This window comes from Rhinolophus sinicus, chromosome 14, assembly GCF_057876585.1.
Source record: "Rhinolophus sinicus isolate RSI-liver-muscle chromosome 14, RSI-T2T, whole genome shotgun sequence".
Lineage (NCBI taxonomy): Eukaryota > Metazoa > Chordata > Mammalia > Chiroptera > Rhinolophidae > Rhinolophus > Rhinolophus sinicus.
In genome coordinates, this window is record NC_142514.1 from 159604197 (window position 1) to 159626820 (window position 22624).

At 35.3% G+C, this 22624-nt stretch overlaps 1 protein-coding gene across 5 annotated transcripts in view; it reads left to right on the top strand.

The window, feature by feature from the left end:
• Positions 1-22624, top strand: part of ANO3 (anoctamin 3) — a 337137-nt gene that overhangs the window by 180390 nt on the left and 134123 nt on the right. For 4 of the 5 annotated variants that reach the window (XM_074336148.2, XM_074336149.2, XM_019749178.3 and 1 more), the window contains one exon: positions 11386-11504. In XM_074336148.2, coding sequence (XP_074192249.1) covers positions 11386-11504 — 119 coding nt within the window. Of the gene's footprint in view, positions 1-11385; positions 11505-21612; positions 21790-22624 lie in introns of those variants that run through there. The other variant, XM_019749179.3, reaches the window with a different exon arrangement.

Consider the following 22624-nt stretch of genomic DNA (forward strand, 5'->3'; position numbering starts at 1 on the left):
TGGGCTCAGAGATATCTTCATTAATCAGCTGCTTCTGTTATCACCAAAATGTAATTCTTAAGGCAGAGTGGAGTAACAGTAATTTACTGAGCTCTTATTGCACAACTCTCTGTCTAAGTTATCTCACTTAATCTTCATAACCTCTTTTAGGTTAGCCTCTCTTTACAGATAAGGAGCCTGATTCACTATGAGATAAAGCAACTTGCCAAATGCAGTGTAGCTAGCCAATGGAGAACTGAGATTCTAAACCTAGGAAATCTTAATCCTTCACCTTCTCTCTGAATCACCACAGTATGAACAGAAGCCTTTAAAATGAGACGTGGTTAGTGGTGTCTATAGAACACTAGCTCTGAAAGATAGTAAGTTTGAGGATGGGAGCAGTGGAAGATGGGGGTAACATTGCATGGGAAAATATATTTGGGAGATGATTGATTAAAGAAAGCTAATCAGGTTGGTACATTTCGAATTTTGTTGTTGCTTCTCTTCTTTCTTTCTATTGCCATGTTTGACCCTTTTATTCTACTTTTCATGGAGCAGTTCACAAACCCAGAGCACCATTTCACCCCATGCCCCCAGCCACACAGACACCAACACACCAACACACACCAACACACACACACACACACACACACACAAGCATTCTGGAAAGTGCTCATCCACGTAACAATGAACTTCAAGTCCTGGTGTGACCATAATCTTGTCCATCAGTTCTAGCAGCCCTGCTACTATCACCAACCCCTTTTTCTTGTTAATAAGATGGAAAATAACAAATTAATGATATAAAAAAGAACTTTCTACTAACATTACAACCTATTTAAGGATTATAGAAATAAGGGAATTGCACTGAAAGAACATACTATTCTCCTGTGGCGACAGCCTTATAGTCACCATAAATCTATTCAGTTGTTTATTAAACACATTAAGTCCTCAGTTCAATTCTCAAATTATATTCAGAGTCTGACACTGCTCACTATTTTCTTCTGTAAGTGCTATACCCACTGCCACACTTTGGCCCAGTCTGCCACCATGGCTTGGTAGACTAGTGTAATAACTCCTAATCTGTCCCTTTGCTCCAGCTCGCCTCCTTATGGTCTGTTTTCCACACAGCAGTTACAGGAAGCTGTAATAAAAGGAAAATTAAATCCCATTACTTCTCTACTCAGATCCCTCCAGGTTTCTCATTCCATTTACAATGTGAACTCCTTCCTGTGGCCCTCAGAGGCCTTACAGCATTTCTGGGCCTGGCCTCTCAAGGCCGTTTCCTACTGCTTCCTTTTCCTCACAAGCTGCAGCCAATCCAAACTTCTTTTGTTCTTTGTCTATAATTAGCTGTCTTTTATCCCATGGCCCTACACTTAAAGAAAGCCAATTCATTCAAGCTCCACTTTATGTCTCCTAATCTTGATTTATTTTTACTCATAATACGTAAGTATTAACTGACTTTACGTGATTTGTGTTTCTCCCGCTTTCTGTTTCGAGAGGACAGATTTGTCAATCTTGTTGATACCTGTCATCCAGAATCAAGAACAATACTTGGCACATAGCAAGTGCTCAAAATATATTTCTAGTATCAGTGAAAGGACGGACAAATGGTTAAACAAGAGAATAATAATATACACGTATCTTTGGAGAGTCTGCTGTGTAATTCAGTCATTACTTTGATCTCCACGATGTCATTCACCACTGATTTTTCTCCGCTGTTAGGAATCAGTACTCTCTTATTTTCTCACTGAGGATATAATCTGGTTATGTTTCTTTTTTTTCATTTAAACCATGTTAACAAACACTTTTGTAGAGCATTTAGATCCCATCGGTCCTCACTCTTCTTAAGGAGTAGGAGAATACCTTTTTAATAATGCTGGTATGTGACATCCTTCCTGTGGGGACAGAGCCCCAAAGAGCAGATTCCAGTCTCTCGGCCTCACATAGCAAGGTGCTGGCTCAGGTAGTAAATGGCCATCAACTGTGATTGCATGGCCATCAGCTGTGGCTAGTTGGCCGTCAGCTGTAACCATTGAGCCATTGGCCACTAATATAACTGCCATGGCTATGCTAGCAAAAAATGGGGGCTAGCAAGAAGATGGTGGCTGAGCCTGCAAGTGGTGCAGTGAGGGTTGCGAACAGTGTGGTTCCTGCTTCCTGTGTCTCCAACCCAGCCGCCAGTGATACTATAGTGGTATGACTCCCCTACCTATGGCTCCGTGGGTGTTCCTTTTTGGCCTCACCATATCCTGCATTCTTATGTGGGGAGCGGGAGCTGAGACCCCGCAGGCCGCCCTGCATGACACTTCCTAACACAGTCATTTAGATGCTTCCTCCTTTCTACTATCATAGCACTTTGGATATGACTCTAGTCACGCTCAGTTCTCTAGGTGGTAATAATTGCTATTTACATCCGTCTTATTCATGTTGCCTTACACATATTATCGACTAAATGATAGATGGGTACCCGATGATACGGTGAATGCATGGAAGGATGGATGTGGGTAGAATAAGCACTGGCTGACTGGCATAGTGTAAAGCTGTTTACTGCATGATTTGTATAGTTGTGAGGTTAACTGGGTACAGCTCCAGCAGTACCCTCACTGAGACCGGCTAACATCAAGACTTTAGAACAATGGTAGTGTTAGGGACAAGTAGGCAACAAAGAAACAAGAAAGGATTAATAAGTCTGGACCTTCATTATCACCACGTTTTAACCACTGAGTAAACCATACATAAGCCATTAGATTTATTCTTCACAGGAAACTTTGGTGGAATAATAATCTTAAAAATCATGGAATTTATTAGCAGTCAGAAGGTCCAGTTTCAGGTACTAACTCTATCACTAACTGGAAGGGTACACACCATTTGTGCCTCAGTTTCCTCACTTGTGACATGGAGATAACAATATTATGGTTTGATTCCTTTTTATAATGTACATAGATATTGTTTGAGCAGAATTGAATTAAGGTCTTTTGTGAGACGTAAGAGAATATATGTTGGAGGTGACAAATAAATTATGAAGTATGACAATAACCTTAGACTGTTATTATTATTATTATTTTAATCTTCAACCTCAACTACCATGGCCGTCCTGGAACACACTATCATTAGCAATGAATGGGAAGGTTGCATAGTTGCAAGTAAGTTGTAACCAACTAATAAGATCATTCATGAATATTTTAAATTGTTTGAGTTAACTTATCCATTCCCAGATGCTCTGGCAGTAATAATGTAATGTAATGAAGTAATGAAGTAAAATGGCACTATAATAAAGAAAAATGATTGAGCTGGAATAATTTGGCTATAAAATTATACTCCCAGAGATGGCTTTAGGTTTATCGTGCAGTAGCGGTGGCCTGCTATACTGCTCAGTCCCCTCGAGCTTTGAGCTGCTGATGGTTTGCAAACAAAATGTAGAGGACTTAATGGATTCCCACTCAACTCAACAAAAGTTTTCATCATAAATCATATTATTGATGGATTGTAAAAGGAGTGTGTAATTAAATTTTAAATTGTTCATTGCCATACTCAAAGTAATTACAGTGTTTCCTATCTACTTAGGCTTTAAAATGGATGATACGGCTTTTTGGTAGCCCCAATTTACATAATGTGTTTTGTAGAGTCCTAAGTATTAGAATTGTGAATTTAAAGAAAGGCCAAAGGACCACAGTATACACTGTCTCCTGGAAATATGGAGAGAAAAGAGAATACAGAGAATCACAGCCAAGATCAACTTTTCTGGAGCAGAAGTTCCTAGAACTATGAACGAGAGAAACACCAGAATGTTAATTTTGATGAATTTCTGGATTGTGACTGGGCGCGCTCATGAGAATGAGAAACAGCAGAGGGCCCAGTATTTTGAGGGCTGCCACACTTATGGGTTTTACCTCCAGGAACCCTACCAGGTTCTCATGGTGAAGAGACAAGTAAAACAGTGTCATTTTCTGGCTGGAGGAGGGAAAATGTAAACACTTTGCAGTGTAGGAAAACACAACTTGCCTCCTCATTATATGTCTCTCTGGCATGAGGAGTATTTCATTTTTAAGAAACTAAAGACTCAGGAAGAAACTTTGCCCTTCCCCTTTGCTGTCTAAAAAAAATTTAGATGAGGACCTCTTCTAGGAAGGGAGTTATCACTGTACATAACGGAAATATAATATGAACCAGGTGTGGTGGAGGAGACTTGGCAGAGCCTAGAGGTCAGAGTCCATGCTGTTTACCCATCCTGATTTCAGGAATGCTAAAATGTGAGGAAAGGTACTTATGGAAAGGACATGTGTATATATTTGGTATTATAATTTAGTGTTATTGCTTAAGCTATTCAGTTTATTTGAAATTTAATTGACGCTCTGGACATATTTGAAAGAAATGTCTTGTCACCACATGGGGCAAATTTCATACAAATAATACAAACCTACCAAAACACCTTAGTAGGTTTTATTTATATTTCAGATGTTCCCACCAATGGAATAGGGATTACCCTGTTTCCCCGAAAATAAGACCTAGGCATTAGAGCTGATTGTCCGGCTAGGTCTTGTTTTCGAGGAAACACGGTAGCTTCGTTAATCAAACTGCAATGTGGTCCTCTCTATTGTTGCTCTCAAATGTGCTTGGTATTAATAGTAAGTACAAAAAGTATTATATTTAAAATTCTCTTGTTTATGATACAAACATCCTTCTTGCAAGAATAACAGAAATATATCTAAGAGAAAGGGGAAAACTACCATTACACAGCCAAAATAAATAAAATGCTTTACATTCTTTTCATACCATAGTTTTTCACTCTTAGTCCTTAAGTTTACATAATTTTACAAAGTTGCATTTAGAAGGGAAAGTATATTTAAAATAAAATATATCTAAATATCAGAAAACAGCTTTTTAACTTAATACTATATTTTAAGCATGTTGGCAATCTGTAAAGTTATTAATTTAATGGATGGAAAATATTCACTCATGTAAATGTACCATTCATTCATCAATTTACTCAACAAATGCTAAGTGCTTATAATGTGCTAAAAAGTAAGCTAAATACCAGGAATGAAGCAGTGAACAAATCAGCCACTACACTGATGTCACTCACAGTGGGAGGAGACAATAACTCCCGCCCTCTCTCATATAGATAAAAGCACAAATATATGCATACAAAACATACGTGTTTATATGCATATACATATACGAAGGTCTGACAATTTTGTGAACTTGTTGCAGCGATGTTGCTAACCTTTTTTGGTATCAGAGGGATTATTTGTTATGAACTTGTACCAACTGGACGAGCAGTTCACCAAGTTTATTATTTGGAAGTGCTGAAAATGCTACTTAAAAAAGTTTTTGCCAACAATTCATGGCTCTTGCATCATGACAATGCACCAGTTCACATGGCACTGTCTGTGAGGGAGCTTTTAGCCAGTAAACAAATAACTGTATTGGAACACCCTCCCTACTCACCTGATCTGGCCCCCAATGACTTCTTTCTTTACCCAAAGACAAAGGAGATATTGAAAGGAAGACATTTTGATGACATTCAGGACATCAAGAGTAATATGACGACAGCTCTGATGGCCATTCCAGAAAAAAGAGTTCCAAAATTGTTTTGAAGGGTGGACTAGGCGCTGGCATTGGTGCATAGCTTCCCAAGGGGAGTACTTTGAAGGTGACCGTTGTGATATTCAGCAATGTTGTCTGTAGCACTTTTTCTAGGATGTGTTCGCAAACTTAATTGTCAGATCTCATATATCATAAACATATATATGTTATATATCCATGTTATAATTTAATTCCAGTTGCTGATATATATGTACATATATAGCATGCATGTTGTGTGTGTGTTATCATTTGATATCAGGGGCTGATAAAAGTAATAAAGACTTACAGAGGAGACAGAGAACTATAGGAGGTTCTATTTTAGAAATGGTCGTCACTGAGAGAGTCTCTGATGCAGTGGCATGAGCAGAACCCTGGCCTAAATACGGATTGAGCATTCTTGGCAGACAAAGGAGCAAGTTCAAAGGCCCTGTGCGAGAGCATGCTTAATATCAAAGGACCCAGTGCAGCTGGATTGGAGGGAATGAGGATAGGGTTGTGGGAGAGGGAAGAGAACTGGTAAGGAGCCAAATGATTCAGACCCGTGTGTCATAAGATGGACTATATCTTTTACTTGGAGCTACAAAACTATTGGAAGGTTTTGAGTAGAGATTTAATGTGATTTAACCTAGGTTTGAAAAGAGTGCCTCTGGCTGCCACATGTTAGATGCAAAAGATAAAAAAAAAGAAGATCGGTGAGGAAACTATTAACAGATTTCTGCTCAAGAGATAGCGGTGGCTTGGATTAAGAAACTATAATCAGGTGTTGATAAATTATCAGCTTCTAGATATAATTTGGAGACAGTTCAGATAGAACTTGCTGAACATTTAAATCCGTTTAGTCTCTCAACAAATATGTATTGAAAGGTCACTATGTGTCAGATCCTGTTCTAGATGTTGGGGATAATGCAGTGAACAAAAAGATGACAAAAGGAAAGAAAGTAAAAACCTGACCCACAAATACCTTAGTGAGGGAAACAGATGACAAATTAAGAGAAAGTAAAAAGATACTACATGTTAGATAGTGATGTATGCCAAAAAGCAAAGCAAAGTGGAAAAACGATGCTTCCTGCTGTCAACAGAATTTACTTAGGGATCAGACATGGAGTGTAAGAGAAAATTAGGAGGTAGGATTTTGGCTTGTGCAACTGGAAGAATGGAGTTAATATTTATTAAGATGGCAGTTGTTCCTATATTCCAGTATCCATAGGCTTGGGGAAATGTTCTTGCAAACATAGATTATCTTTCTTTTAGATTATGATTTTAGGAACACTCTCCTGTTGCGCTCTTAAAATGCTGACACTTTTGTGTCAAAACGTTTTGTTCCAAAAGTTTTAGTAATTTATATTGGTACAGAAAACAAATAATTCTATCAGTTTCTCTAGCAGCTTGCCAGCAATGGATATTTTTATTAAAAACAAAAGATGCAAAAGAATATTTATGTGCTAGCATAAAATAGTACCATTTTTATTTTAATTTTTTGGTCACAGATATTAACCCACATAAAAATAAATATGTTATAAAAACAAATGTGTTTTTACTAAATTTATCTTACCTTTATTACTTGTCTGTTAATTGTCTTCATTAGGATTTTAATATTTATCTCCATCATTGTCAACTTCAATGAATAGACAGCTATGTTTATAATCTAGAGATTTCATACTTTTTCATTCAAATATATTACAAAATTTTTTTATAACTCAGTTACTCTTTGTCTTTTCCATTTGTAAATATTTTGTTGCTTCCAAGTTTCCGAAATCATCATCTCTTCAATACTACCAGAGGCAGTATTATATCATGTCTGGGAATGTAAATCTTAGAGCCAGATTTCCTGGGCTCTAATTCTGCCACACACCAAATGGAAGATCCTAGGTAACTACCTAAATGTCATCATAGATAATGGAGGCTAGTAACAATACTTTTTTTAAGGATTTAATAAAATAATGTGTGGAAAACAGCACCCTTCTCGTTGCTCAGGCCAAAAAACATTAGAATTATTGTTGACTTCTCTGTTTCATACTGCATTTCCCCTAAAATAAGACCTAACCAGAAAATAAGCCCTACTATGATTTTTCAGGATGCTCGTAATATAAGCCCTACCCCAAAAATAAGCCCCAGTTAAGATCGTCAGCCAGACGGATGCATTTAGTAAGTCCGTTGCAACACACGACGGACGCATAGAATTATAAAATAATAATATTAATATATAATTAAATACAAATAAATATTATTGACGTTAATACTTAAAATGAATGATAATATAAATTATAATTATTTGTAAATACCCAAGCAGGCGCCTTTGGACGAGAGGTAAAGATGTAAGCCTATGTAAACAGATGAGCTCGAGACTTATTGCCAAATGAGCAGAGTACAGACACAGTGCATGAATAATAATGTGTGCACTTAATAACGAATGGATCTGGTTGTGTCTAATATGAATCTTCATAATTCAATATGTCGTGTGTTGTAATGGACGTACTTAATGCACTCATGTGAAATAAAGAAACGTTTTCTGTAATTTGGTGCGTGCAATTTTTCGTTGCTTTAGTGTGGCTCATCATTCTTAACTGTCATCGTTTTTGTTGCTACTCCTGTCTCATAAGTCTTCAATTAACATTTGATTTAATGGTATATATTAAAGGTATATTTTGACCCCCAGACAAGATGAGTGCAAAAAGAAAGAGCTATTCCATCGAGTACAAGAAAGGAATAGTGGAAGACTCCTGGGGCAAGAATCTTATGGCTTTCTGCAGAGAAAAAGTTGGATCTCCCCATGGTCCGAAAATGGCGAGCGGAGTATGATAACCTTAGTCAACAGGTGGACGAGGGAAATGCTAAGAAGTGCAAGTGTGGATCAGGTCGGCAACCATTATTTCCTGAGCTGGAAGACATCATCTATGAATATATTGCTGGCTGGAGAGCAAAGGTTTTGGTTGTGTGTAAGGCTGATATTCAAGCATTTGCCCTTGCAATGGCACCACAGTTAGAAATATCCCCAGAAGAATTCAAAGCATCACAACACTGACTGGGTGGCTTCCTTCAGTGATATGAACTGTTTCTAAGATCGACAACGCTGTTCAAGCTGGAAGATACTGAAGTTATTAAACGTGCACTTACTTTCAAGTCCTTTGTTGATGGCATCGAATCTTCTAAATACCAACTCTCCAACATGATTGCTATGGATGAAACTGCAGTGTTTATGGGCCAAGGATCTCAAATGACAATTGATCAGAGGGGTGACTTGTGAATCTACATTCTCTCCACTGGTTACAAAACTGCACGTTGTTACCTGTATTCTGGTAATTCGTTTGGATGGAAAGAAAGCCCCACCTCTAATCATCAGTAACGGCAAGAAAGATAAGGTTGAACGTGTTTCAGGCACTTATGTTCTTGAAACCAAAAAAGCCTGGTGTACACAAGCAGTTATAAGGAAGTGGGTCGATTTAATGCTGCCACTTGTTTTGCAAAGTGGCCAAAGAGGTCTGCTAGTCAGGAATCAGCCAGCACTCACCATGATAAAGGCATGAAGAACTTCCTTGCAGAGAGAAGAATAGATCAAATAATGATCCCACAGGAATGACTGCCTATCTCCAGACTCTTGATATTGCAATAAATAAGCCATTCAAGGGCCATTTGTGCATGGAAATCAATTACTACATTGAAAATAGGATGGAAAGAAATCAGCATGGAAACTTTGTGAAGCCTAGCCTGCAAGAGGTCGTGACTTGGGTGAAGAATTCATGGGATAAAATCACTAACAGCTGTGTTGCCAGTGCACTACAAGCAGGCTACATGGACAAGAAGTGCTCATTTTAGGAGAGCTCTATTGCTGGACATGAGAGATGGGGCCAGTCATTCTACAGGAAATGGAGAACAGAGAAGAAGAAAAGAGAAAAAAAAAGAAGAAAGAAATGCCAAGCACCATAGACCTTACAAACCTCCAAGTTGAACATGGTAGGATTTTGGTAACGGCTTCAATAAATTAACTCCAAAATTTCAATTTCTTTCTCACTTACTTGACAACAGTTCAAGGCAAGTCCAGGTTTTGCATTTTTTATTTTTTTCCATCTGGATCATTCTTCCTCCACTTTACCCCCCATGTGACTTACTGCCTCACTTCATCTGGTCTTTGCTCAAATGTTGCTACGGTTCTCTGTACTAAAGTAACATCGTCCCTCCCCACCTTTGACACCTGCATCCTACCTCCCTACTATATTTTTCCTCAATGCACTGACTGCAGAGCATCCTTAATATTTTACTTAATTTGTTTCTGTTTATTGTTTTTCTTCTACTTGAATGTGCCACGAAGGCAGGGTTCTGTTTGCTGCTACAGCTCCAACTCTTAAAAGAATGTGTGACATATCCTAGGTGTTTAATAACAACTATTGCATAAATAAACTGTAATTTACCTGAATCTAGGGGAGATGTTACAGTATTTTTCCAAACATCAGCTTTGGAGTCAGATCCTGATGTGTTTCAGTTATGGATGCACCCCTTGCTGGTTGATGACTTTGGCAAACTACTTAATTTCCAGATTCCTTTCTCTATTATTGAATTTTAGTAAAAATCATACCCACTTCATAGAGTTTTTATTAGGATTAAAGGAAATAATACATGTAAATATTCTGGTTCTTAGTATTTACTCAGTAAATGTTAACCATGAATTAGTATTGACTATATTAGCAGGTCTAGGTATAACCCTAAATGTTTAGAGCATCTCAACATAATTGGCAATTAATTACATCCTAAGATATACTGTGACCTGTCCAATCTTAGTCTGTCCCTGTGCTAAGAACCTGATGCTATAAACTGTACATGGTATAACATGATATAGCAGACTTTAAGCTTTACTAATAAAAGAAATCAGTGCATCATTAGAAGCGAAATTGTTTTTTCTTCTGTCACAATAATATGTCAAATGATTGAACTCTTTTAAGTATTGCATATAGTTGTCCATGTCAAAATTTGTGTTTGATAGCTATTCACAGATTGAGGGGTGAAAAAAACTCTCTTCAAAATATTTTGTTTTATTTTAAAAGGTTAAATGTATAGGAATCTCTCTGTCTTTGAATTTGAAGAGATATTGGTATCACATGGAATATGAATTTTGTGAAATGTGTCAACAGTACTTTTATAGCCACCATAGAAATTTTCTTTTCTATATCATTTTACATTGATTACAGCTTTTCATTACTCATATACATTTTATATATGATTGATATTACAGTGTCTTACCCTTTTTTATCATTCCAATCATAATTATCACTTTCAATGACCTCTCTCCTTTTTGCAGTTGTAGTAGTTTCATTTCAATTTCCTAATATTTTTTAAATCTTTCCTGTAATGTTCATTAGCATTTCTTCTGTGGTTTCTCAGACTTCTTCACACCCTTCAGTCAAATTCACATTTATGAAGCTTTCCAACTTTTAAGAAAACATTTTCAAAATTATGCAGTTTTTAATTAAGCAAATAAATACTTAGGAATCTATTGAATTCTTACAAATATGTCTTCAAGTTCCAAAGGCATTATGTGTCCAATTGAATTTGCATAATTCTAATTTTATTTTCAAAAAGCTTAAGTACATTAAATAGCAGAGACAAATTTAATTCTTACGAAAGCTATAGTAATGTCAGTAGTAATTCACTAACAGGCTAGTTTTCATGTTATTAATTTTTCGGGTTTACTTATTGGATGGATGGGTCATAAGAAAATTATATTTCACTGAGCCTTGGGAAAACATGAAAAAAAGGGAGATTAATACATGTAAAGAGAAAGAAAAGGAAGAAGGATAAAAATGGATTAAATTGTTTCTTTTCTAGCCCTAGGAAAAGATAAGGACTACCTGGATGAATCAGAACATGCTAATTATGACCGCTCTCTGCTCATTAAAGACTTTGTTCCCAAAGATAATTCTGAATCCAAGAGAAGAGTGCCTAAGGTAATGCAAATTCAACTACCAGTAAGCTGTTTCAATACCATAACTTCTAAAACCTTTCGTTTTTTTTCTTTCAGTAATAATCCATATTGTGCTGGAGCATATAAATGGGCACAGTTTAATCGTACATATTTAACAACTCAAAAGTGAAAAATAATGTGTAGACATTTACATTATCAGACAGAATTTTTAAAAACAATGTGAAATGTAAGCTCATTCAATAATATATTCCTTAGGAGTCAGTCTTTCATTTTTTTAATGTTTTCTTGAAAGGCAGCATGGTTTAATGAGTGCTTAGATTTTAGTATTAAATGGACCAAGATTGGAATTCCAGTCCCCCTACTTACTAATTGTAGTAACCTGAGCAGGTTAATTAGTCACAGCCTTGTTTTCCTTGTCTATAAAATCAGAATTATGTTGTCTGCTTGACAAAATTCTTTGATGATTACATGAGATAACCATATGAAAGTATTTGAAGCATAGTAAAAGCTGACCATATAACAACTTGGATGTTGAGAATACCTCATTGAAACTAGAGTTTGTTCACAGATGAGCAACTGGGCTAGAAATCAGTTGAAAACAAAAACAAAAACCTGGCTTGAACAATTGCACCATCCCTCAAAATCAGACTCTTCAAAGCTTCTGAGTGTGGCCATCCAACACCCCTTTGACGTGTTCCCAAACTACTCCTGACTCAGTCCAAGCTTACCTTATTTTTCTTCTTGTTTTTTTATTGATTAAAGTAGGAATGCTTTTATAAAAGAAATTTGCAGTTTAATACAAGGAAATGCAGCTTTCCTTGTCACTGCATGACTAATATTCACATTTTTGACTATATCTTTCTCTGTGATATTTGATTTGGTTTGTTTTGGATTAATTTTGCAAATCCCTTCATTAGTGACCACCAAACCATTAGTGAAGAAATATGGCATGATTTAAATATTACTATCGTAAAAGAGACCAAACTTTAATAAATAGATGCAGGGAGAAATGCTTCATTTCTCTTTGGTGTTACTTAAAGGGGTCACTATTTATTTGCCAGTAATTCTTAGGTTATCTTCACATTTCAGGGGTTTCCCTCTCTGTGTTTGCTTCATCTCCCTTTCTGTGTCTGAGTAACATAATAGATGTTTAGAGAGTCTCTAGTATCTGTGAAGCATTGTTTCAAGTGACTGAGAGGGTGTTATAACAAACATTGAGGAATAATAGATGTTGTTCCTTAAGATGCCTATATCACAAGTAGGAGGACAAGTATGCTTCAAATAATTAGAAAATGAACTAAGATTAAGTAAAATTTGTATATCTGCTTCCCTAGAATTTACCACATGCCACCAATGATACCTTCCATTTCATTATTGCTCAACAGTAGCCATTTCCCAAATCTCACTTTGATTAACTTGAACTTTAGAATATAAAGTTAAGAAAAAATAGTTAAACCTGCATGCATGTTTTGATTTTGACATTAAAATAAGAAATGATGTGTGATGATGGCAACAGGCCACAGTTGTTCAATCCACAAAACTCTAATGTCTTACTGAATCTACCTGATAACATAATCTTCTACTGTTACATTTCTACTCAAATTGTATAAATGTCATGCATCGCCTGGATGATTTTGGACTTGCTCTTCTAGCTTCTATCAAAATATATTCACTTTTATCCTTTTCATAAGTTGGAGCACAACACAAATCCCATTTGAACAAATTGTTCCATTACAACAGCAACAATAACAACAACAACAACAAAAATATATTTAAAAGCCATTAGCTGGTTACTTGCTTGCAAAGCTTATCTTCAAATGAAGGGAAAAATACTCTACTTAAAATACATCCTTTGTGTACATTTGCCACAGGGAACCTCAAAAAGCAATGACCTATATATCTACTGTTTGGATTACTATCTGGATACCCTTCAATATATAAATGTATCGATCTCCTCTTATTCTACTCCACCATTAAGTGATATGAGCATATATGTGTATATACAGAGGGTACCAAAAAAATGTATACACTTTTTAAGAAAGGACAAAAACTCTATTAAAATTACACTGACGGTAACCACTTTAAGCACCTCTTGTAATTGCAGAAGTCAGATATGACTTATATTCATCTTTTGTTATCAGTATATATTGAGTATTACAATTTTAATACATTTTTCCTTTCTTAAAATGTATATACATTTTTGGCACCCTCTGTATGTGTGAATATATTATGACATATATATATATATATATATATATATATATATATATATATATACTTTTTTAATTGTATCTTCTGAAATTGACAATATTCATTCATTTATGCCCTACAAAATAGCAAATTTCATATTGTTTAAATTAATATGTATTAATGTATATGTGTATATAATTGTGTGGCTAAACATCTGTGCCACACACATTATTTACTTAGGAAAATTTTAATGGTTGCAACTTGCCCCACACATATTAGGCAATGTATCTGATATTTTATTTCTTCACAAAAATTACTCAATTATAAAGGAGCCACTTTAGAGATGACAAAGCAAATTTATAAAGAGGCAAAAGAAAGGGAGAACAAACTTTAGGGGAAAGTGAATCCTAATATAAACTGCATTGTGAGAATGACAGTTACTGAATTACAGAAAGCAAATAGCGCTTCCTCACAAAATTTGTCATCAGCTATAAACTAGGTTCATAGGAAATAACACCTCCAAGGTGAAGTCTTACGGTGAATTTAAGAGGCAACTGCTAAGTTTGCCAACTGTAAAACAAACAAACAAATGTAGAAATAATTCTGACTAGTTTATTGGGCACTGTGTAAATAGACTTTATATCTGTTTGATAATTTGGTTTGTCAACCATTGTGTACACATTTCCTGAATGATCTTGAGTCAGCATGGTAAATTTTTATTCTGATCATGTATCTACTACTTATGATAATTTAGTATGCTAAATATATTTGTAAGGCACTATAGTTCTGGAATTAATCTTAAGAACAGTAAATTAGATGTAGAATATTTCGCTTCAGATCATGAAATTTTAGCTTGTGTTATTTATACTAAATTTCTTTAATATATTAGAAATTAAGAACATCTGCAATATTGAGATCTAAGGTGATGAAGTGATATTGATAGAATAATAGGGTATATATTTTACTTATTTGGAAGATAGTATGTGCAAAGCTTTGCACTGTAGGACAGAGAAAGACAGCACACAGAGACAGGTTTTGCTGTTGTACTGGGATGCAGTTCATAATGCATGTTTATAAACGGAGAAAACTAAGAGCTCTGGAAATTAGAGATGACACTAAATGTGGAAGAAGTCTAGATTTAGCTGGCCTCACACTTTATGACAGAAGCCATATTTAAATATCTCAGAGGCATTGTCGTAATAGAAAATTGTCTCCAGTTCTTTCTTTCCTATATACACTCTATTTTCGATGAGACTGTGGCTCCTCTCATCAAGAGGTGGAATCTGTTTCACTGACCTAGGGACTTGCTCTGGCCAATAGACTGTTGTAGAGGTGACAATGTTTCAGTACTGAACTTTATACCCAGAAGATCTTGCACTCCCATTCTTTGTCTTGGGACTCTGCCCCCCACCATGTAGAAAGTCCCAGCTAGTCTGCAGGAGGATGAAACCATGTGGACCAGAACCTAGTGAGTCCAGTTGCCCAGCGCAGGCAGAGATAGGAGAAAATCCAGTGGTAAAAAGATCAGGAAACTCAAATTCATGAAAAAGTCCTGTTGCGATCAGAACTATCCAGCTTGGCTTAGCCTACCCATAGAATCATAAGCTAAATAAAATTTAAAAGTTTGGATATGGTTTATTTTTCGGTGATAGCTAAGGGAGACAGCCATAAATGTTAAAAGATAGTATGTTGGCTGGTACCAATAATTGTGGATATCGGGTGAATTCTTTTTCAGTTACTGGGAATATCTGCAAAATTGTGCCTGAGTTTTCCACAACATATTCATATTATCTACTTAACTCTACAAAAACCCAAGTATATTTTGAACATTATAACCTAAATTGGTTGGTATCTAGGCAACCTATCTAAAGCTTAGTGAAATTACCTTTAAAAATAATAATAATAACTATTTACAAAAGTGCTTTGTTTGTGATAACATTAAATTAGGGCAAAATTTTAAGATTACTTTCCATTGAACTATATGTGCATAGTTAGCAGCAGTCACAAACACCCAATAAAAACGGTAAAGAAATAATTTTTTTAAAGGCAAGTGTATTTCCTTTCAACATTTTGGCAAAATGGTTCCATCATACCTGTGTTATCCACAGGGGAAATTTCAGGAAGCAAAGTTATAATGAAAGAACAGGAACAATTCTATAAATTCATACACCGGAGTACTTGGGCTCACTGCAAGTAAAGTTCTGGAATGGAGAGGGGTTGTTTTTAAAGATAGTTTGGGTAAATATTGTGTCTCTCTGTATCATTAAATGGAGAGCACTGTGAATCATGCTTGAAGATAAGGTCCTATAGCCAACTGGATGATCCTCAGAAGCAGATGACTCTGTCATGGAGCGATGCCTTATATACCAACCAAGGCCTCTAGATGTGGACAATGTACAGGGAATTCCTACAATTAATCTAGATAAGAAGAAATAAACCTGTGAAGCAGAGTCCATGGTTCCTGTAGTAGCCATTAATGAAGAGTTTACTGCTTCCATTATCTCTTGGGATGTCAAAAATAACCACAGCTGTTGCCAACAATGAGTCTAGGACTACGAATCTATATTTCAAATTACAGTGACATCTCTTACACAATGTTGGCTTGCAAATTAGACAGGATAGAGGTTGTGGAACAGGAAAATCTTGACATGAATATTTTAGCAATTCATTAAATTTAAATTACAAGGCCATTCAATTTGACTGTGTCAACTGGCATTGGCAGATGGTGTTCGTCTTTAACGCAGTTGGTGTCTTTTCTGTTAAGACACGTGATACTGATCGTATGCCGGAGGAGGAGGTGAGAGGAACATGGCCTCCTCAGTTTTATAATGTACCTTTCGTGTGGGCATTGGCAATTATTTCATTTGTCTCCATCGCTCTTTGCCTCTGAATCATATGTAGGGTTTACTATACTGAACTTCATATTTTTTCCCAGCAATTGGGACATGATGATGACTTACACTGCAAGATAAATGACTAAACTTGGCCCTATATGACTACGTTAATTGACAAGATTTTACATGAAATTAAATGCTAATTATTTGCATTTATTGAGGCAGTTTCTAAAAAAAAAAGTTAGTATTTCTTTAACTTTAGAACCTGAAGTAATACTTTTTTTTTTTTTTTACGATTAGTAATATCATATCATTGTGGGAAATGATCCCCTAACATTTCATTTTCATATAAAATATGGCACATACAGAAAACTTATCTTGGTTTATGAACATTTTTGGCCATTGTCTTAAATTTATCTTCTTGTCTAGTATTAAGAAGACTCTTTTCCAGAAGGATGCTGGTCTTCTCTACAGTCTTTCATGCTGAAGAGGGCGTTATTCTTCTCCTTGCAAACATAGGCAGCATCCCCCTCCCATTGTGTCAGTTAATTGCTTATTTTGACCATCAGAAGCCCATCCTGGAAAGTGGTGAGGACATGTTCTACATGAGCTGATTGCTAGTGTATATTTTCCAAAGATTTGGTATACAATTTTCCAAAATCCTTGCACCATATCTGTGGATTGCTATAGCCAAAAACTGTGTGTGTTATGATAGAGCTAGTATTACAAATCAGTAAAGAAATATCGGTGCTTCAAAAAGTGTGCAAATGTTCTCACAATAACTGGCCAATCGTTCACAAGGGATTAAAATATTTTTAGATATCTACCTTACATCTTACACCAAAATGAATTTAAGAGCTAAATCATCAATAAATTCAAAATTAATGTGTAAAAATAAAATACGCATTTTTTTTAAATCACAGAATTAAATAAATGGACTTTCTAAATAGCTTTTGTAAACCAACAAAGAAATTAGTCACAGAAAGCTTGATAGCTTTGACTGTTTAATTACTAATCAGTATCAAACTTACGGTAAAATTTAAAAGTAAGAGATACACTTAAAATGTGGTGATGAGTTGACATACTGGAAATATACATGCAAAAGGATGGTTAATGTTCTTTTTTGTTGTTGTTGTTGTTATTTTTATTTTTTTGGTTAATATTCTTAACCTGCAAAGATGTCATAATAATATAAAAAATACAACAACAAAAAATAATTGAAAAATAGTATAATATTAACATGTAAAATGATTAGCAGTACTAATAACTGCAGGAATACAAATGTAACCAATGTTTTTTTAAACCAAATTAGAAAACATTTTAAAACAAAATAAAACCCAGAATTGACCCTATATACTGTCAGTGTTATTTATTGCTTATAGATGCATACATTGATCCACATTTTCTAGTAAACAATTTGAAAATAAGGATTAAAAGCCTTCAGATAATCTCACCCTTTGATTCACTCTAGGAATTTATCCAGCCCATGTAATTAGATGTTAGCCCAAATAGTTATGTTCAGAGATTCTCCTCACACTATAATGTGTGAGGGGATGTTGTAGGGGGACAAAGCTCTTAAGTGTTTAAGGGTAAAAGATAAAATTAAAAATAGTCCTCTCAAACAATGAGATTGAAAACAAGCCCCCCAGTATTATTATATATAAAAGTAGTTACTAAAAACAGTATGTGCAGTTTGATACCAATTGTATAAAAGTATCTAGCTCTTTTCTGTTGAGAAAATGCTTAGAATTATGTACAACAAATTACAGCATGTATCACTGGATGGTAAAATTCAAATAACAAAGTTTATTTCATATATTCTTAAACTTAAGGCATACATATTATGATGTTATCGTTCCCATTTTAAAATTTTACACAGCTCCTAAATGATTAAGCCAAGATTTGAAATAAGATGATTCTGCTTCCCAAACATGCTGTTCTGCTTTGCTCCATTGGCAAAACAAGAGCAATTCAGAACGTTCCTTTATGATGGTCTGGTAACCATCGTAAGTAGCATTTCAGTTGGTCCCCTAATGTGTATTGATCACTTACACAACAGAAACTGTGGTAAGCACTTTGTTGCATTATCTCATTTAAATCTCCTAATAGCTCAATGAGAGTTAGTAGTAGTAGTAGTCTCACTTTACTAATGAAGAAAATAACAACGTTAAAAAGGTAAGTTTCTGGCTTGTCTGTCAGCTAGGCAGGAGTAGAGCTGGATTGTACCGTGGGTCTTTGATTCCAGAACCCTATGCTTCTCTGACTCCAGTTCAATATTTAACTAAGAAATACACTCACATATAATAATCAGACCTTTCTAAAGCCCTAAAGCATTGCTCTGAAGTAGGCAGCTCTACATTTTAATAATTGTCATGTTAACTCACAACATCCCAGGAGTGGATTGACCTGTTTGTAATTTACTCTTGTATCAACAAACAAATAAAAATAGTTTGTTATAAACTTAATACTAAACCTCAGCAAAAATAGTGAAAAGGGAGAAGTTGTATATTCCTTGGCATTACATAATACTCAATGGACTACGTAAATATTTGAAATTCATTTCAAATATTTTCCATTCCCTGACAGAACTCCCCTTTTCTGATCGATGAGGGGAGTTCAATCATTTTCTGATTGAACTCCCCTCGTCAATCAGAAAAAACAAAACAAATGAAAAACAGTCCACACTGTGCCTTGCACAAAAGCCCCTACAGCTGCCAACAGCTGTTACTAGTGCAGAATACTGTGATATCAAGGCATGGAGTCGTTCTAATTATTAGAATACATTTAGGTGAGGGATGGATTCTGCTGGGGCAGTTGTCTATAGTTCCTTCAAAAACTATAGAGGAAAAATGTGCCTGTCTACTGAGGAAGTCTTATTTTATAACAAATACAGGGAAACAAACAAGATGTCGTACACATTTTCTCTCTCCTCGCATTAACGCCTTGATAATTAGACACATAGTACAATGCTTCCCCAATCCCCAACTTTACCTATTTCCCCAGAAGTTCTTAAGAACTCATAGTGTGAGAACCTTCTTCTCAGCCTCTCTTGAGTATGTTAGCTCTAAAATGAGAGCTGCAGTAACTTGTCTGCAGAAATTTTACATATGTCTATGGGATGTGAACGTCAATTCAATATGTCAGTGGGTGAGCATACCAGTGAAATGGTACAGATAATGTTGTTCTACTTGATATTTATACATTTGATCAATGATAGGCTCACATTAAACTAATTTTCTAACTGCTTAGATATGAAGGCAGCCGGAGAAGTCAGATCAAAACTAACGTTGTTTTAATACATTAAAAGTCTAAGCTACCTCATTAATCTCCCACCTCCAGGTTATGGAGGTAACCAGGTAACCAGGTAACCAGGCCCCGCAGGTGATGTATGGGTATCAGAAGCCTCACAAGATTGAGAGCTGAAACATTAACAGTAATGATAATATTACATTGTTACAACAGCTAACATCTGTTAAGGACCTTTCAGGGATTTTGTTGATGACCTGTATGTATTCTTTGAGCCTCACAAGGACTCTGAAAAGGTAGAGTCGATTTTCACCCACATTTCATAGGTGAGGAAATGGAGACTCAGAATGGCAAAGTGACTTCCCTGTGATCGTACAGCTGGGTATGCAGTAGGCAGGAATGATATGAGACCACCGCACTGTTAAGCGTGTGCTGTGCTATACACAATGGAGGTATATGCACAAGAGCTATGGAAGCCTAGGAACACGTACCTCAGGTAGTTAGAGAGCAAGTTTGCATTACTGGGGAGCGACCGTGTCCATTAGGGTCCATGCTTTTTGTGCTTTCTTTGCTGTTTTATGCTTACGAGAAAAATAATAGAATATCACTCCTCTGCTCAGATCCTGATAAGTTGTCAAATACTCATTCTGTCTCTGCTGCATATAGCCCTTCACCCCCTATGTCCTTTCCTCCACTCACATTGGCACGCAAACTTCTTAGTCTCACCAAATGAGTTCATCAGAATAGTCATATTTTGAGCAACTATCACTATTCACAAAGGAAAAAAAAAGTCAAAAATAAAACAATGCTGTGTTTATTAAATAATTTCTGACCTTGTGGAATTTTTAAAGATTGTTTTGTTGCTGTTGACTTCTCTGCAAGATAAAAATCAAGATTCTAGATAACAATCCCTAAGTGATTTTATTAATCCCTTGATGCCACATGCAATTTCTACACAGGGATTACAGTAACCTACCTTTTGATGTTTAAAGGTTTCAGACTATTGTGTGAAGTTAAAATTTCCTATTTTGTGAGCTATTAGAAAACCAGTTTTTAAGTATACTGATTAACTCAAAGCCAGTCATATCCATTAAGTGTTTGCTGCTTAGTTCAGTGTCTTGTCAGTCCCAATTACAAGCTGTCCTGTGGAGACTTTCTTGACAGAAATAAATCAAATCTTCTTGCATTTTATTATTTGAATGTTAACCATGGGATGGCAGGGCAAAAAGATTCAATTATACTTATTTACTTACTTATTTTTACATAACAGTTACTCTATTGCTTTCAGATTACAATCACTTCATTATAGTCAACCAAGAGCCAATACAATACAATGTCAAGTTTAACAGATGCAGGACTTTTCAGAAACCACAAAGGTTTCCATTATACCTTTCTCTAATGAACAAGAAAATGAGGCAATTTCCATGAAAAAAAAAGAAAAAACACATAGGAAATCCCAGTGAACTTCACTCAGCTATCAAAAAACATTACCTGGCTCACCAATAAAAAAGTTGTGCTTGCCAGAGCACTAACTATTATTCAGATTGAAACATACCTCCCACCTTCTATGCTAATCTGTCCAATTTATTCAAATAACATAAAGTATAATACATTCTTAAAAATTGACAGTAAAATCATCAAAATGTCACTGACATTATATGACTAAATGTCACTTAGGTGAATCATACATAGGTATTTAACCAATGACACAGGAAGGCAGCCCCTACCGCACCCCATAACCACCTCCCTTAAAATAAAGTAATAAAAAAAATGCAGCTATTCTTATAAAAAAGATGACATGTCTTTTTTTTAAATCATTATTCATACTCAGGCATTTAAAGAGTTGTCTAAAAACCCTCCAGTCAAATGCTTTGTGCAGCATTCAATATGTAACGCTCTAGCTAATGGAAAAAGCAGGCGTGGAAGGGAGAACTTTCTGTTGTTATGCTGAAGAGTGCTTTAAAGAAGATTGTCATTTGAGACTGTTGTCAGCAATGAAGGATTCCAAATGCAGCTGAACTGAGAATTCTGACTGTGGTATGTTTAAAAGTATATTAATCTAAGAAGTCTGTATTACCTTTCTGTTTTCTTAAAGATATCTAGAGAGGCCAATTAAGAATAGTTGATATTGATTTCAGAATTGGGGATGAGGATATCTGTTATTTCAAAATATTAGACATTTATTTTTAGAAATAAGAAATATGTGATCCTTATAGTTATATTTCAAACATCAGTGTTTTTCTTGCATGGAAAACAAATTCTGACTCTCTAAAATTTTGGCTGTTTTTAAATGCATTTGAATATTAGTTTCATTGAAACAATTATTCACAAAGTCTGTTCTGAATTAGTTCTGGATTCAAAAATATATAAAATAGAATTATTGGAAAAGAACTTATTTGGAAATATTAAGAAATTACTTTATACATGCTATTTTAGTAAATACTTTCATTCAAAGTAGAAAATCTGAGGAAAAATATGAACTTGAAGCATATCTCATAGCATTAAATGTTAAACAAGTAACGCAACTATGAAATTCACTATGATTTAAGTTAGGGAACAAACGATTTCCAAACTGCTGTCTTTAGTGTCTCATGGTTTTAAATGTGATAAGAAAATTAATTTTGTACTATTCTGAAAGCTTTATTTTGATTTCTTTGTTTAAAAATGTCAACTGCTTCCCTTTGGAGATGAGAGGTTCAATTTCTAAATCTTCATTCAACGTTAGGTCACTGGGAATGGATAATCACTTGTATGGAAATAAGTTATTCCTTTAAGAAGAATAAGCACTTAAAAGATTCCTTATATAGTATTTAAATTATAAAAATCAGTGAGCAGGAAAGGTACACTTAAATTTACTTTCTGTTAATTACTT